General features: G+C 39.2%; 2 protein-coding genes across 3 annotated transcripts in view; one reads left to right on the top strand and one right to left on the bottom strand.

Annotated features, from left to right (window-relative positions):
- Positions 1–140: 140 nt before the first annotated feature.
- On the bottom strand, positions 141–3,901 carry pgam5 (PGAM family member 5, serine/threonine protein phosphatase, mitochondrial). Of its 2 annotated transcripts, none has more exons than XM_049762935.2 (6): positions 3,406–3,901; positions 2,697–2,869; positions 2,131–2,256; positions 1,929–2,017; positions 1,655–1,785; positions 141–836 (listed from the first exon to the last, which is right to left on the bottom strand). In XM_049762935.2, exons 1-6 carry the CDS (start codon positions 3,633–3,635, stop codon positions 686–688), a joined length of 900 nt encoding a protein of 299 aa, XP_049618892.1. In that variant the 5' UTR covers positions 3,636–3,901; the 3' UTR covers positions 141–685. The 2 variants fall into 2 exon arrangements, with proteins under 2 accessions (XP_049618892.1, XP_049618891.1); XM_049762934.2 differs by having other exon boundaries at positions 1,655–1,788; positions 3,406–3,900.
- A 379-nt stretch (positions 3,902–4,280) lies between these two features.
- The window catches only part of zdhhc8b (zinc finger DHHC-type palmitoyltransferase 8b), a 38,083-nt gene continuing 23,905 nt past the window's right edge, over positions 4,281–18,458 (top strand). Inside the window, exon 1 of the mRNA XM_049762903.2 lies at positions 4,281–4,915. Coding sequence (XP_049618860.1) covers positions 4,812–4,915 — 104 coding nt within the window. The 5' untranslated portion in view covers positions 4,281–4,811. The remainder of the gene's footprint in view (positions 4,916–18,458) is intronic.

Here is an 18,458-nt window from a genome sequence, read left to right as displayed (position 1 = left end):
GCAAGAGGGTAAAATGCAAGTAGTGTTTGTTTCTGGTACGGTATGTGCAAAATGTGACCTGAAATGGTTTTCTATTGAAATCACAGAATGGTGTTTGGATGGGGAATTTGCATCCTCTTCTGACAAGGAATGGAAGCAGGTTCTACATAAGTAGTTTATTTTTTTCATTATTTATTGAAGAAAAAAGGTGTAGCAACGCACACGCTTGCACCAGTACAATTAAGTGAACATGTCAGTCTAGTCAACTGAGGTGAACTTCGGTGGCTCGCATGATATGCTGAAACCACAACTGAAGACTTTGGTGAACAACCTCTGGGCTTGTTTGAGCTTCAATGTATCACTGTACCACATTTAAATGTAATATTTATTGATTGATTTAACTCCTTATGTTTTAACACCAAAAAAGTTGTTAACTAATGTTTGCTCTGCTAACAGTGACAATAAAACTACCCAATTCAATTCCAATGCTTACAGCGACACAACTTTTTGGTTTGGAATTGCTCTCGTATAAAAAACAAATTACATTCTGTTGGCGTTACTAACAGTGCCTCAATCACATATGGCGGCAGTTTAACAACAACACTTGAACGTCAGAAGAAAGACACTTAAGGAGAAAACTGAGCGTCAACCCTGTGACCAGCCCGTCATCCTGACTCCGGTCCCGGAAGTGCGCCGCATTGGCCAATCAGGTTCGTGTTAGTTTGTCCGGGGGCATGAATCCCGCATCTCCTAGAGTTCGGAGGGCCACCCGGCCACTGGGGCGAATGGTAAGCCACGTGATGCTGCCGTTGTTCAATCCCATGCGTAACCAGCCCTCAGGTGGAAACTGCAGGGCCCTGAGAACAGAGGATGACACCTTTACTAACAAACAAGAATAGACTTAATCTTTAAAGTACACAAGACGATATACACTACAACTGCACTGCCAAACAAGATCTGTTACATAGTTATTAAATATACACTGCTCGCTAAAGTTAGGGATACTCAACCTTTGGGTGAGATTTCAGGATGAACCTGTAAATGCACTATTATCTTTATCTGACCCTCTCTGAACTTTTTAATTAAATATCGCCATGTTTTTACATATACTATATTTTGGAACTTGCCCTAGCTTCCAAGGTCGGGTCCGCCCTCCTACACACTTACTCCTTTACTATTATGTTTTGTATGTAAAATATCTTTGAGCGGTTTTAAATTGTTAAGAACAATAAGGAAGGTTTTTACATTTTGCCCTGTCAAGATACTTTTTGGAAAGAGATGAACTCGTACACTAATAAGCTAACGGTTTCTATACTAACATTTAGCAACATGGCAACCAGAGTAGAGAAAGTGCTGAGGCGTATTGATAAGGATTTTACACATTGCCCTGTGGTCAGGAAGCATTTCAATTATTAATTTAAAGGCTAACATGCTAACAGTTGGTAAGATAACATGTTGGCAGACTGCAATCTCAGTACAAAAAGCAAAGCCATAAAGTATTTTGCTCATATTTACTAGTGTGTGCTTAAAGTGCAAAATAATAATTATAATAATAATTATAACATGGATAATAATGATAATGATGATAATAATAATAAACCTAATTAGACAGCGTAACAAGATTCTTATTGTAATACTTGTAACATCTAAGCTGGCTGCAGCAAATGACACAAACCTGCAGACAAAATAGCGTATGACATTGGCATGACACACTATGATCTCGTAGCTGTCCTCCTTCTGCTTCGGTTCTGCTCTGTGGATGTAGCGGCGGAAGGCTGCCTCGATACGTGCGCCATCTTCGTGGTACTGCTAGAGGATGGCAGAGAGGTTGAAAGTCACTGTGACGCCAGGATGGCAAGAGTGTCCTTTATTCAAGCTTCCTGTTTGCAAGTATTTGACCTGATGAGCACTGAAAGCGAACAAAGACCAAGGAAGGGGGCTTCTCTCACCACAGCATCAGGCTTCCAATGAGTGACAGGTGGAACTGGCTCGATGGGTGCGCCCTCTCGGAGCAAGTCACAACTCCGCAGCTCCACACCTAAAACACAGGAAACGTCGGGCGGATAAAACACAACCCGTTTGCCAAAACGCAATCAAAAAAGGTGGTCGTAATGAGCATGCGCAGAAAACCTCATGACGCGTCTCCACTACCTGGAAGGTGTTTGCTGATGATGTGCGCCGTTTCTGTGGCTCTAGTCATGCTGGAGTGGATCAGAACATCGTATTTCAATCCCAACGCTGACAGACGTTGACCTGTCAACTCTGCCTGCTCTCGACCTGAGGAGACAAACATTGGAAAAGAAAAGCGGCAGACATCACATCAGCTGACTTGAGGTAGAAAACAAGGAAGAACCATTTGTTAAGCATGTCGATGTCTCTGAACATCATGTAAAGGAGTCATGTGAACTACTACAACCCAGATACAACAATCTAATCAAATGCTCACTTGAGAGCAGGGGTGTCCAAAAACTGTCCTCTAGAACCACCATCTTGCCAATTGTACACATGTGCCTGTTTCAGAAGTATTAATTTTCTAAATAATAACACAATTGATTTAATTAGAAAATGTTAGTGTTCGCAAGTGATTGCAATTGCTTCTCCATTTTTTGTACCACTCAATCACGGGCCGTTGGAATCATCACTTTTTGCCCCCTGGCAGGTTCCCTGGCTTGTGATATTAATGTAATGTGTTTTGATCCAAATAACATGAAGCAGACCCAAAGGAGTGAGGAATCGCTCTTTGTCACTGCTCCCGCTTAGGTTGTACTGGGAATGTCTGATGAGGAGGATGTTGCGTGTGGCTTTTGGTTTGCCGTTGTCCTGCTCTGAGCTGGGATCCTCGGTTGCACTCTCCTTCTTCTTGCCATTGGACAGCGTAGAAGGTTCTCTCCTGAAAAATAGTGGTGAACTTGGATCAGGGGCTTTGTCTCGTATGGTTATTTCAATCAGTGACTTAAATTGTGACACTGACACCTAGTTTTTCCTATTGTTAAGCCGCGACCCACTTTTATTGGCGAGTTGTTAAAAATACCCTTCAGAAGAAAATGTCTGTAAATACATGCTTCAGAGCACACCTAAGAAACAGAACTGGTACAAAATCTAGCAGCATCATGGGATGTATTAGATTTTTCCAGTGACATTATTTTACACTACTTTTCAAGATATATTGTGGGTTACGTTGAGTGCACACTATATAGCGATAAAGTACGAAGAGTGTCAAAGGTTTCAGGTCTTTTGTCAGGAATGAAAATCTCAATTACAAACTCTAAACAAAACTATTTTTCTGGAATCTAACACAATTTGGACAACGTTGCCTGTCACTCTTACGGACTACTAGAAGGATTTCTCCACAGCTCACTATAAATTCAAGACCACTTACAAAATGGCTCAGCCCCAGTAATGAACAGTACAACGACACGATCTTACTTGTCCCAGTTGACGTCCCACGCGTGTTGAGTCGGGACTGGCGTGATGTTCGGGACAGTCCACGCCGGTTGCGCGGCTTGAAGAACGGACAGTTTTGACCAGCGACCGTCTGCCTCGGTTCTTCTCTCTCCGAAATAGCCACGAGAGTCGGCAGCGGCAGCCGCCAGTACCAGAGCAGCAGAACCTCCGGCGAAACCACAAATCAGTTTGAAAGTTTTCCTGTAAGACATCCTGTCACTAGTTAGCCAAGATGCTATCAATTGCTAGCAAATTAGCTAAACTGAACTTGTGTCTCGTTAACAACGTTTCCTTACGACTAAAGGACAATTTTCTAGGTAAAATAGCAAATATTAGCTAGCCGAAGACACCCGACACGTCAATATCACCCAGGCGACAGCCGTTCCACAGAAACTAAAAATACAGCAGCCGGCAAAAAGCTAAGCTTTAGCAGGTTGGTTTTTACGTTGTACGGCAGCCGATTTGGGTCAAATCAATTCCGTTGAACGACCGAAGTTTATTGACTTCTTACTGCAGACATTGCACTGTGAAAAAAAAAAGGAAACTCCCCTATTTCTCGCTAATGCAAAACATCTACTTCAATATTCACCTTGCTATTGCATTCTAAAATCGATTGAATTTATTTAATGGGTCGTGAAATGTAGAAGGATGAGATAAATTTGGAAACTTTATATAATTGTGAATTATTGTCATCCAAAATGTGTATGCAATTTTGGTGCAGAAATAACTGCGTTTACTGTCACACAATTTAGTATAGTAGTATTTTAATCGGTCACTTGATGGCGGTCTTATCCATACCACGAACAGAATGACAGCATAGCTCTGATTGCTCGGCTTTCTGGTGGAAACAGCAGCGAGTGTATATGAGAATGATTTAGATTTAGGAATACTAGTGACCCGCATTTCCTCTAAAATCAAACGAAAAACGCACGATCAAGGAAAACAAGGGGGGTAAAAACGTCGTTGTTTCCCGGTATTTCTCAATACGTCCTGTTTCATTGAATGAGTAAATAATGAACTAATCTGTTGCAAAAGGACATTGGGTAATGAACTGAGTTTGGTTTAGCTGCATCAAACTAATCCGTTTTCTCCATTTCTCTCTCGGAATGCAGGCTACAGCGCCGTCTGGTTCACGAGGACACTTGCGTGGAGGCTCCACCTTTTCTAGCGGTCCAGTGACCTCACCAGTGGGTTGGATTGGAAGGGTGGGATTTCCAGGTTTTCAGTCACGGATCTGTTCCTGACTGCAAGGGTCTATGCAGCTTCAGCGTTAGCAAGGACCGGACTGCCCGTACCTATGATCCCACCCAAAAGGCGACCCTGGATCATTTTTTCTCCACATGCTATTGCACCCGGGATAAACAATTAAGGAATGTGGACATTACAGAATGCCCACCAGCGCTGCAAAGAGATTTAAACCCACCAAATACATCCCGGTGTCCACAGCTGCCACTCTCCTTGTGGGATCGACTACTTTATTTTTCGTTTTCACGTAAGTCCCACTTTATCTTTTCGTGTATGTATATTTGTTGAGGTTTGCACGGGTGGATTACAATCACCAGGGCGGAAATAATTCAGTGGAGTGTATCTGTCACAGTGGGGAATAGCATTGCGCTTTTGAGGTTGGGTTGCAAAAGCCTCCAGTCAGCCTTAGTATTGGATGTAGAAGACAAACTTGCTGTGAATGAAACCTTTGCAAGTTGAAGAGTGCAGCCATCAAACCTGTGTTCCATATGCTCTCGTTAGGCGTCACCAACTCACTTCCTTCAAAAAAAAAAAAAAAAAAAAAAAAGCATTATTTTTTTTCTTGAGTTGAAATGGTTGGGTTGGTTCGGTTCACCACGTTAAATCCACGTATTTCGAATGGTTACCATAGTCACTGACGGTGTTTGAATCCTCCTCACATCGCCAGCCAATGTTAAATATAACGAATGGGTTTACTGCATTTGGAATGAGGTTTTAGTAATTTAGGCTTCCAGTTTTTTAGTCAGTATAGATCAAGGATGGAAAAGCCCGTTGAAATTTTAACCTCTCTGCCTCACTATCACATTTGAGACCCCCCCCCCCCCCCCCCCACACACACACACACCATCTGCACACTTCTTTCGCTATTTTGCATACAAAATATTGTTAAATTAGGATCGGCATTGTCAGCGTTTATTGTCCACTGCAGTGTGTTTCTAATATCTCAACCCACTCTCGCTAAGTGGTTCAGAAACTCGATGGATGGATGTTAGATCTATCTCGGCTGTGGCGTGTTGGCTCAACTAGTAAACCCACTGAAGACACGCAAACTTAAACTTTGAGGAGATGTTATCCAGCCTTCCCCATTATATATATGATCACAAATTAAATGGTTTATTGGGATTTCTCCCCATCCAGTGCATGCATTGGGAGATGATTTACTACTGCATTTCCCTACTGGATTTTTCACTCATAGAAGTTCACAAATCTCGAGTGGGACGCTATGAGTCATTGTTTGTGTGCTTGAAAATTGAAACTGTTAACTGTTGTTTGTTGGATGCAGAAAAAAACAGAACACACTTGATGTGTACCTCTGCTGTTTTGGCAGTCGTCAGTGCTTAAGACCGAGGCAAACATATGGTGTTTGTGACTTATGCAGGTAGCTTTGGACTGCAGCTTTAAAAGTCTAAGTGGTTTGCTGCCTTTGCATAGACAAATGGCCTCATTTGCAAGCTCATTTGGGTTGAATGTGCTGTGATTTTTATTTGGATAGGAAATAATTGGGGAAAAAAGGAAACACTTTTTATTAGTCATTTTAAATCAGTATCAGAATTTTGCAGGTCACTTAGTGTCCATAAAGGTTCATCCCACAGCAGATGGTTCAAGGTTGAGGATTAAGACTTTACTCGGTTGCTCCTTCATTTTGTAGTTAAAGGCCTAGAGGATTGATTTGAGCAGAATGGAACACCCTGGGGAGCAGGACACATCCAAACTAGTCCATGTCCTATATATATATATATATAAAATGCTACAGCAATGCATGAAAAATGTCAATGAATTGGGATAACGTTATCTAGGCTTTATCTGCATCGACTGTATCACAGGATTGTATTCCATGGTAGAAAACTTGCTAAATGTGTTACTTATTGCTACACTTGGTGATTCCACCTGGTCAATAACCAACTAGAAAAAGAAATGCCATTATTATTTGTTTGCAAGTTGAATAGGCCACATTTAAGGGCACACAAGGTTAGACGAATGAGAGCTATAAATTCGTCATTTAGAAATAACCTTTGTTCAGCACTTCTTGCACTCTGTGAATTATGAGAGCAGTAGTGAGTGTTGGCATGCTGTACCAGTCAATCCTCCACCCTGCGAGCAGAGCTTTGTATGAGCAGGCCTGACAGGAATCTAATCTTCAGCTTCCACATCTGTTTCCTCCTTTTCATAGTACATCCATTCAGTCACACTTCATTCAGATCCTACAGAATGCATTGTTTGCCACTGAAACTCTTGAAGAGTTTTAATCTTTACCAATGTCTGGTATGGTAGTTGATCGACTGCAGAGTGGCAGAAATAGGTGGGATCAATATTGTTGCCATTTAAAGTGATTTTGTTCATATTAATCTTTTCCTGGGTTCTGATCCGCTTCTTAGCATTGCACCGTTTTTTGGGGATTTCTGTAGTTTAAACCGCTGTTTACAATAAAATATTTCACTAACACTTATTTGGATATCTGCTGTACCTTTAAAACAGAGTCACGCTTCTTTTAACGATCATCAGCAGTAAAAACCAAAAAAAATCACACACGTTACTGCTCATTGTAGAGCAAGGATGGGCATCTGGCAGCTTTCACTCTGAGTGTCCCCTCTATTAATAATAAACCATTATATGTATGTCTCCACTTCTACAGTGGACCAACGCATACTCATGTTTCAGCACTAATGGATTGCTCTATTTTTTCACCCCCAATATATTTTTCTATTGAAAAATTATCTTTAAAAATATAATCAAAAAAGTCAGTTGCTGTATGAAGATCAACCCACATAGTTACTGTTTCTGAGTATAATGACTCATTCATTGTAAATAATCCAACACCCGAAATATATTTATGAAATAATAATTAAAGGAACGGTGTGTAGAATTTTTTCAATTTTCCATGTTCATTCATTTTAAGAATCCACTATGTGTATGTGTAACAAATACAATGCACTTACTCACTTGAGGGAATACTAGATGTCTTTTGTGATGACATTTTGCTTGCGCATTTGTTGAAGAAATCTGTGACAAAGTAGTTTAGGACATTGATTCTAATCTGTATCCTGTTTGTGCTTATATACAGTACTTGCTGACTTGCTGTCATCTTTACATCAAAACATTGGGTAAACAAGATTGTGATTAAAAAGCCTTGACTTTGAAGTATTAATGTCCATTATAGCGGTTCACATCCTCTCATGTGACGTTGTTGACTGTAGAGCCCTTTGTATTTGGCTGGAAGTAAAAAGATGTTTAATTGAGCGTTGGGTTTGTCTCAGTCAGATTTAATTGTCCATTTTTAAGTGTTGCTCATATTACATGGCAGTTGTGACATGTGATGAAGGTGTGCTGTGAATTTACGACGTTAATAGGGAGGAAGAATTTGTCGATTCAGTTAAACTCGGGAACACACACTGGGTGCTTTTATGTAAGACTTGCATAAAGTTGGAAAACCAGAGGGACTTGTTGCTTTTGCAGTCGATAACCACCACTTTGCATAATCTAAATAAATATGACAGGAAATATTCATGCATGTAGGTACTGGCACACACACACACGGTTCATGCAATGATAATAATACTATTGTGCCTGACCCTCTATACCAATGAGTGCGTATGGTGCAGTCTTGTAGTTGGTCAAGATCAGTGATCACTGATGTTGAAACCAGTGATTTCACATTGTTGTCAAATCTGAATTGTTGTTTGACAACAATGTGAAATCGCTGGTTTCAATATATATATATATATATATATATATATATATATATATATATATATATATATATATATATATATATATATATATATATATATATATATGTGTGTATATATTAAAGAGGCAGCATGTGAATTTGACATTGTTGAATTTGTGCTGATTTTTGAATGAGGTGCAGTGACATCATCCAACAACCCAAAGACAAGGTATGTCCATGTCGTGTCTTGTGGATCTGTGTGTGTGTGTATGAAGCACTTTCTATCAATGAGTCATAATTCTAACAAAGGTCACAGAATTGCCTACTGCAAAAGTGTTAATGGTGTAGTCTTAACGTTATTGTTGCCTTAGTAATGTTTATTTCTCAGGCCTTTATACTAGATGAGCAGGATGATGTCATACACATAAGGGACTAGTTATCTCTCGTGCAAAGGCAAAGTTAGACCGCAGAAATTTATCCTGAGGCTGGGCTCAACTGCTAGTAAAGCTGTGGTGCAATCACAGCAGAATAACGATATTGGTGCACTTGATCAACAACCAGCAGCTGAATTCTTGATTATTGTCCCAACCAAAATTAAAAGTTTATTAGAGTAAATTGTCTCGGAGGAAATTAAAATGCGTTTGTGACCTTTCCAGTTAGGTCAGTCACAAATATGAATGGAACATATTATGTTGTTGGGGTGACTTTCTGCTTGTCCTGTCTTGGGTTGCCACAGCAACAACACTTGTGTCATATTTTTGGGGCACTGGATGATTTTCCTGATTTCTTGGTTTTTACATTAATGTTACTGATAATGTATTGAATTGTAGTTCTCAATGTGAGCAATGTTTTTTCTCTCATTATGGGAAAAATATTCAAGCAAAGCCCAGAATTGCACCTGAAAGGTCAGGAATATATTCATTGGGGTAGGAAATGAATAAGATATTAATATTTTAAAATCATAAAATAAAATTGCAATGCATTGTGAGTTTATGATGAATACAAGTGTGTACTTGTTTTCATGAACATGTGCTCAAAAGGTTGCACAGGGCCATAAGAACGGAAAATGTGACAGTTTTCAAAATCAGATCAAACCAAATTAGGCCTAAAATAAACAGAGAAATAAAAGGGAAGCCAAAAGAAACATGTTTTTATCTTTAATGATGGGGCATTGATATTTTATATTCACATTACAAAATTTGTTAAGTGTTTGTTTCTTACTCTTTGTATCATTGTATTTGTACCTTCTCCAAAGGGAAAGTCCAGCGAGGTACTTTCCGCCCCAGAAAGTTCATAGACTGGGGCCACCTGGAAAGTGTCTTCTTGGTCAGCATGTGGGAATCATTTAGTCTTCCACCCTCTCCCTCTATGGTCTGTCTCCACCCTACTTCCCCTCCTACCACAATTTTTCACCAAGAGTGAGGCAGTAGGTGAGAGCAAGAAGAAATTCTCTCAGAGAGAAAATAATAATATGGACAGTGATCAAAAGGGCAGGTCGGCTTGGTCTTTGATACTTTTTGATGTGGATTGTATTTTAAATGGAAATGAGTAGGCATTGCTGACCAAACCTTTTAGTTTTGTGGTCGTTTCAGACTAATCTTGCCATTTCTAAATAACAATAATTAAAGCCTTGTTAAATATGTTTTATATACATATATATATATATTGCTACACAGCCAGAAATTCAATTGTACTGCAAAAAGTTGCTCGCTAAACCCTAGCATATTATAGTCATGAATTTATCTGGCCAATACTGCTTCCGACAGAGCTACTGCAACTTGGCTCATCTTTTGACATTAATAATGCAGGAGACATGATTGACATTTTCACATTACGCCATCAGCATGATAGTAAGTCATGGGAAAACCTGTCTTGCTGGGAACGGTGAATATCCGACAACCTGATTTATTGATCTTTATTACACAGCTCTGCACTAATTTTCCACTCTGCCCCTTCTGTTCCTCTGATTTGTGTCTGCCAACATCCCTTCATGTTCTTCCATAGAGTTGACTTAAACGCTTAAGAACGCAAGAATAATTTTCATGTCACGTTTTTTCCCTCAGGCATAAGGTTTTGGTTGTGCTTTAATTTAAGCATGTGGCATGCACTTTGTTGCCTCTCATGCATGCCTGTGGGTTTAGTATGCCTTGCATGATTTAGCCCACTTTGTGATAAGATTCAGGGTGCTTATCTGACAATGTTTCTGAGTAAATCCTTTCTCACACTAATGTGATGCATGTCGGGAATCGAGATGCTCACCTTAAGAATGTGTGCGGGATGATATTAGTGATGCTATGCATTCAGAGACCTCAGTTGGTTCTGCATGGTAGAGACTGAAGTGTTTGTGGCTTTTCTAAGATGTATGAGTTGTATAAATCATAAGACAGTCATTGTTGATGATGGAAACTTCAGTGTGATTTTCCAGGGTTCCCATGGATCTTTTACAAGTCCTAAAAGGCATTAAACTATAAATCTTAGAGCAAGGCTTAAATAAAAACAAATCAAAAGTCACACATAATAAGTAAGATTTTATGATTGTAAATATGAGGGCTTAAAGGCTTATGATAATGGCCATCACATATGTCCATGATGGGAATTGTTCAATTTAATATTTTCTAATGGCAGTTGAGCTGACTTGACAAATTGCTGATGGTCAAGAAATGTCACCTGTCTCTGCGAATCTCAACCAAAAACAATTGCTGAGGGTGGTGTTGGCTGTAGGGCACCACAGCTGTCTCGAAGTTAAGTCGAGACCCATAGGGGTGCCAACTGAATTGCTCAAATATCACATTTTCGTTAGCACGAAAAAGTGCCAAAATGTCAGCTCACCCACAGGCAGTGATGGAGGATGGCTTGTTGTTGTTGTTGTGTCTATGGAAGGCAGGAAAAAAACAAAACAACCTCAGATGGATGGGGTGGTGGGAATGTGACAGCAGCTGCATACACTTCCAAGTGTCATGGTATGCGGTTGAGGTGTGGTGACAGCTGGAAGGTGGTACTTGTCTATTCAGCACCTTCTCTGTCTTTTAAATGAGATATTTTTACATACATTTTCACTATACACAGACTGCACTTCTGGTCGCTGGAAACTTTTTGTTTTCTTTTTGCCTGTTTGCCTAGATTTTATTTTGCATGTTGATGCTGATTTTGATTGTCTCCTGTTAAAGAAGTCACAATGTGTGATGATCAGTCCTTTCTTGATATGATTGTATGCCTTCATCGTTTTGTTTACTTTTTAGGAAAGGGTAATAAGCAGGCGTAACTGCGCTTCATATTCGATGCACTTTCTTCAATTTACCCCGATTACTTGATTCAGGCCAAGGTGGGTCAACCGATCACGTTTTTTAATTGGAACCCATTGCTTCCTAGTTGAGCAGAGCTCGAGCAATTGTTGAAATTACGTGGAAATTGCAATTTCATCCAAAAAAACATGTTTGTACATTCCCATGCTGCTTCCCACCTACCCATGACAGATATAAATCAAAGCATCTGCCTGTTGTCGGGTTTTATCATGTCGACCTTAGCAAATGTGTCTGTCACAGCAGTCTGAGGTGTGTAAATTCTTTATGATGCATAATTTATCATGGTTACAGAAAAGAGGAGATGCACGCATGGAACATGTTAGCTCTACTGGTTCTAATAATGTGCATATTCAAGCAGAAACAAAACATTGATGAAACAAATAGAACTTGTCTGAATTATTCAAATTTCATTTTGTTTGAATACATACAAACATTGTTTCCACAGTCATAATTTCCTGCATTCACACGGCTTCTTGCATAATTAAATACTTCACTGGAAAGAAACCGAATTTACTTTTCTCAGCAACATTTCTGTTAGACAGTAGAATACAACCAAGCAAGACTGCAACTGAGTAAACTTCACTTTAAAATTAATACAAAGTGATGAGACAATTAGCTATAATGTGACTTTGCTGACCCAACTCCAGAGAAATGTTATGGTTGGCTTGTCAGAATATAGCGAGCAAAGGTCATTGCAGCAAAAAAACAACAACATTTTGTTGAGCGTATATTACTAAATCGATTGGATAGAGTAATGTAAGAATCGTGTGTGTCTCAAAGCCTGACAGTCAACTCAACTGTAACACTGCAGCCCACAGTTGCTATTTAAGGATTTAACTTCCAGTTGCACCATGTGGCAGTTTAACACGTGTGACTCAATTGTTTTACTGGTACAATTCATAATTTTAAAGCTGCGGTTCATTTTCTGTGGCATCAACAGCAGCTGACAGATGTTTCTTCTCGGAACATTAGCCACATTTTCTTCAAGATGGCTTCCTATACAATGTTGATGATGTGATATAGTGTGTTTAACTACTGCAACACAAGCTTTGTCAAGAGAATTGCTACGAGTTCATAGTGTTGCAGAGGAAATTCAAGCTGCCGTTTTAATCTTTAAAGTTGAAAAGAGCGGCATTAAAATCTGCCTTCCGTCGTCCCTTTAGCTCTTGTGTCATCTGTCAAACATCATTACAGCTCTTCAACTTCAGCCCAGCAAAGAGCAAAAGTCTCTAAGTTGTCTTGTGTTTTGTTCATGGATTGGACCATAAGAACCTTGAGGTGTTTACTAAAGCAGAACATATTCAACCGTTGTCCTTATCTGCACTGCATGCAGGTGCTTAGCATGATGTGTATCCACACGCTGTTCGGAGTCTTACTGCTTTACATTCACCACGTGTGAGCCGGCGACAAGGACCACTATTCAAGTACTTCAGTGTGTTCATTTACAATCTGCTCTCCGCATTGCCTGAGTAAGTGGTGACTGATAATCACTGAGGCCTATTTTTAACTCCTCACCACTCCCTCCACTGTAACTGGAGCGCAGCGTTGAGGTCTCTTTGAAATGAGTTGCAAAGCTTCACTTAGTTATAGTCAATCCTTCCCTCTGGGTTTCTAAAACAATTTCTCATACTTTTGATGATTCTGCCGGAAACATTTAGAAGTTCATCTTGGCTGTAAAATTTTGGACTCGCCATCTGTCACTCTGCATGTTCACTAGCTTTCCTCAATGGTGGGTGCACCTGCGCAATCTAATATTAGTGCAAAACACAATTCCAATGAAGTTGGGATGTTGTGTTGAATAAAATAAATAAATAACACACAATAAAATGATTGGGCTAATCATATTTAACCTATATTTAATTAAATACACAACAAAGACAGGACCTGTAATGTTTAAATTGTTAAACATTTTTTGGCAAATAATCATTAACTTAGAATTGTATGGCTGCAACACATTCCAAAAAAACTTTTAAAAAAAGACTGAGAACATTGAGGAATGCTCATTAAACATCTGTTTGGAACATCCCATGGTTGAACAAGTTAATTGGGAAAATATGGAATTAAAATATAATAAAGCCTTTGATCAACATTTATTACTTAATGCCCAGCTGATGTTGATCCGGTATGTTGTAATTATTTGACAGCAATGATGTCACGATTGGCACTCACAAGTGCCGTACAAAAACAGTTTTTCATTTCACTCATGACTGAACTACTGTATATACGTAGTTCATTACTAAATATAAAAATCATAATGTAGTTATGAGGGACTAGAGCAGGGGTGTCAAACAAATTTTTGTCGTGGGCCGCATTATAGTTATAGTTTTGCTTGGAGGGCCATTATGACTGTCTTCTATATACATACAGTATAGACTACATAACAAACTGATGAATAACTAGTTGTGAAATCAGAGACAAGTAAATTTTTTCAAAAATTTTAAAAAGGCGAATGGTAATAAAAATTGCTAGCAATGTCTCTATTTTTTAAAATTGAAGACAATTTGTAATTTTAGTAATGACACAAAGTCGATGCAAAATTTGTCTTTGTGGGCCACATAAAATGACGTGGCTGGCCGTATCTGGCCCCTCGGCCTTGAGTTTGACACCTATGGACTAGGGAATGAAAAAATGATCCCGATCACTGCCTGTATGTATATTACACAGCTACGAGACCTCCTACAAACAAATCATTACACGACGTCAGTACCAGCTTCTGGTGTGATGTATACAATTCGTACAGGGCTGTGACAGTTGCTTTCAACGCAACAAAGCTATAATTGTGAGTCTTTGGTGTTAAACTTCACAGATCCCTGTAAAAAAAAAAAAAAAGTAGGCTTTGGAGGGCAATGCAAAAGGGGCTGAGATGTTGGCTTGTCATGTTAAAACAATGTCAGAAGAACACAGTTTGAATCCAGTTTGAATACTGCTGACTTTTTAGTAGGATGAGGGGGCGTGTTCTCTCCCCTTTTACTGCATTTGGAGCATTTGGCAAATGGAGCACACGTGTGTAGTTGCTGCCAAGGCTCGATCACTATACAGTAGCTTGACTGAGATAATCAGGATCCAAGTTGCTCAGCATGCATGCACTTTGCGTAACATCTATATGTATTACATCTATACGTTTGTCGAGTTGTAGCGGCTGATTATCCTGTCAAAGCCAGAGAAAAACAAATTGGAACATTTTCTGCATTGTCATTCTATTGTCCTAGCCAAAAAGAGATTAATTTGTTAATAGTACATTAAAAAGCTATAATGAACCACCATGCTGCCGATGGATTCTGTCAATTGGAACGGTTTGTCTTAGTAAGTGATTTTGTTATTGAAACCATATAGGCCAGAGGTGAACTTTGGGCCTAAAACAGAAGTTGTTGGAAGAAAATAGGAACTCTCATTTCCCTTTGTCTTTGCCTCGGATTTGTAGTCATTTAGACCCAAAATTGACATTGTTGGCAAGCATGTGTGAAACTGCCGGGTCATCAAAAGTCAATAGTTGAGTCACAATGCAGGTCAACCTGTGCTGAACTAGCTTGAGCTGGCCTCATTTGTGACGGTTTATGCAAGTGTGCGTTTGTGCGTGACCTGTGACGGCTCGATGTTAAAACGTAGCGAGGAAACACTGAAGGTTTTGTTTTCCCTGACTAATACCCATGCGCAGTGTAACTATCTTAAAGCGGAAGTCAACTCCCAAATTTTCTTTACAGTAGTATGTTATATGTGCTCCCACTAGTTTAAAAATGGTATTCTGATGAAAATTCCGTCTGTGCAACATGCTGCAGAAAACCCGTGAGCCTACTTTTCAAAATAGGACTTCTCTCAGACTCTAACAAAATGGCCGGTGCCCACCACCGGATGGCCCAGACTGACCATTTGAGCATTTGCGGGACTCTCCTCCTTGGCCTGCATATAGATCATTTAGATAGATAGTTTTTTTTTTCGGTCTCTGTATGGCCAAATTATATTTAGCCTTATACCAGTCTGCAGCCTCACAGTTTGAAACTCTGTTATAATGGACTTTTCTGCAAATTGCTTTCATTAGAGGGTAGATGTATATTTTTAGTGTCGACAGTTTCTAGGTCCAGCATCAACATCATGAAATCTGTTTGCACAAAATCAACCACTACCACTTCAACCACATCTCATAGCCAGTCAAATATCGTTTTGCAATGAGTAGTTTTGAACAATCTTTTTTGTCGTGAATAAGCTGTGTTACTATTATAATATGACTGCTTTTTAATTTGATTGAATCTTTTAAAACGTAACTACTGGTGAACAATTCAAGGTGTAACACCCTTGTGGCTCCAGCTCAACAATAACCACAAACAGAATAAGCAATAGAAAATGTGTATGTGGGTGCCTGCGTGTGTTGAGCAACTGATCTACAAAACCTGGAATTCCCATGATTGCTGGATCTGATCTTCCGTGTGTTTTCATGCTTCGTACCACCGATAACTCCCGAAGCACTGCAGCCCTTGATTGCTCACCGGTTGGCAGCGCATTTTGCGTCATCTGCATGTAATTATACGAGAATTATTGAACTCTTCCATTATGTCACTGGGCCAGCATAAATCAATCAGTGTTCACTGCAACTGCTGTTAAAGTCGGAATGCTTCATGAACAGGTCTGCGTCCTCATCTGGGGTTTGGATTGAAGGAGTCTTAAACGAGCTCAGCAACACCTCGTGATGTGGTCTAAAAGTGCTTCGTTGCATGCAAGTGCCTGAATGTGTGTCAGTTAAATATTGTTGAATGACAGTTCAGCCGGCCGACTGAAATAGAACAAGGTCCTCTTACATTTAGCAGATATAAATATTTCACCGTCTTCAGTGGAAACTTTCTCTTTGTTCTTTGTAACTGCAACAAGATAGAGCTGTAATGAAGTTAACTGCTGAGAATTTGATGTTTTAATTCATTTTATTTGAATAGTATTAATTTGACTGTTTCGGCTCTGTTTCAGACTGCAACAAAACCATACTATATTGCCAGGAGAGTCCTCTCGGCATGTCATCAAAGCTTGTACAAACACTAAAATGACCAGAAAACATTAGTTTCACTCTTGCATGATGTTGTAACCAGGGATGATATCAATAAATGGTGTCATAAAAGTTCTCTGATCCTGTCCACACCGATACCACATCACCAGCCTGACACTGTATATGTAACTTACTGGGAGGACTCATATAAGCCATGAATGACAACACTTTGAGGCAACTGTAAATTTAGTTCCACAAAATGAATAATAACCAGTCCGCCCCGTGAGTTGCGGTGATGACCGCCAAGCTTAAAAGTTTTGCGAGGCCTGTCAACCAAGCCACTCCGTGGGCGCACTGTGGTGAGTTGTGTTCCGTCTATGGTCCAGAATAGTTATTAGATGATCATATTCTCGACACTTTTTCACTTTACCATGCAACGTGCTCAAAATAACTTTCAATAAGAGTTTAACTTTTTGAAACTTTTTTTCAGTTACTCGTGCGGTTATTATTTTCCATAGTAAAAGCCAATGTTTGTTTTGATGAAACTCAAAAGATAATTTGTTTCTTTTCATGAAATAATACAAATAATGAATAATTGCTGTTGAGAGGCTGACAGAGGATTTGGAAGATTCTGAAGTTAAAAATTACTCTCAACAATCACTTGATTATTAAAGCAGTTGTCAGTTACTTTGATAACCAATTATTTGCCGATTAATTCGATTTTGACAATTAAAGTATCATTGTATTTTGTTCATTGCTACATAATTTATAATCTACTGACAATAAAGGATTTCTGATTTCTGATTACATATAATAAATGCTGGCTTGTGGTCTACTGAAGTCGTCATTATGTTTACACAAGCAGTTCCGTAAACAGTTCAGTGACCTACAATCAGATAGACTGTAAAAAAAATATTCTGTACAGTATCGTACAACAAATTAGAAAGGAAATAAACCTGTATTGGAATGCTTTATTTAGTAAGTTATATATCAAGTTGGCCCTCAAAAATGTGGAATATTTAAGTAAAACACATGCTATTTTCAAGAAATGTTGTGTTTTTCAGTTACATTTGATTTAAATAGAACACATTTTCATCCTGTTTGCAAGACATAATGGCGTTTTCAAGTATCAGTACTCGTTATTGCCAAACTGTCAAATTTTAGGATTTAACAAAAGCTCTCAAATGTTAGAGCTAGACAAAAACTTGACTGACAAAAGCGGTATCGGTGCATCCCAAGCTAAGCTCTTCTTTATGTAAAACACATTTTGCTATGTTATATATAGACGTGTGCCTTCTTAATAGCGTAGGGACCTGGTGACACGTATACAAGACCTGCTTGTGTGAATTACCATTAAAGGCACTTGAGTGTGCACTCTTGGGGAAGTGGAACTGAAAAGAACGCGGTTACAGTAGAAACTCACAGGGTGTTACATTTATAATTTTTATTTAATGAGCGAGCTCTCCCGCATGACTGTCTGGCATTTTCCTTCAGTTCTGACAAAAATTCAAGCTTTTAGAAGTGACCTTCACACTTTCAACATGGCATTTATCTTTCATCGAGGGGACTTCCACTTTGTGGTCCTTTTCCAATATTTGAATGAGGAGGAAAGAGCTACTCGAACCGGCTCTGCTGGCATTTGTGTTTCTCCACTGAAGCTTCAGTTGAGATAAAAAGAAAAAGGTTTGGATGTTTTTAATCTACATGGACACATTGAGGAGTTGCATATACGTATTTACTGATTACCACTGATATGTATTGCTGCTATATTACTCTATTGCCTGCATTCAAATAATATGGACCTGTTGTCATTTTCACAGCTAAGGAGCACTTGATGGTGCTTAATGGTGCA

This window comes from Syngnathus scovelli, chromosome 3 (genome assembly GCF_024217435.2).
Source record: "Syngnathus scovelli strain Florida chromosome 3, RoL_Ssco_1.2, whole genome shotgun sequence".
Lineage (NCBI taxonomy): Eukaryota > Metazoa > Chordata > Actinopteri > Syngnathiformes > Syngnathidae > Syngnathus > Syngnathus scovelli.
Note: the sequence above shows the minus strand (reverse complement) of the source record. Positions and strands in the feature narration are given on the sequence as shown.

Bases quoted from the DNA above. Each gene is read 5' to 3' on its own strand.
- pgam5 (XM_049762934.2), bottom strand. From the start codon at position 3,635: ATGTCTTACAGGAAAACTTTCAAACTGATTTGTGGTTTCGCCGGAGGT. The intron at 2,257-2,696 runs GTCTGCTTCATG...TTGTCTCCTCAG, and splicing joins GCGATTCCTCACTCCTTTGG to GTCGAGAGCAGGCAGAGTTG. The intron at 2,018-2,130 runs GTAGTGGAGACG...CCTGTGTTTTAG, and splicing joins CATCAGCAAACACCTTCCAG to GTGTGGAGCTGCGGAGTTGT.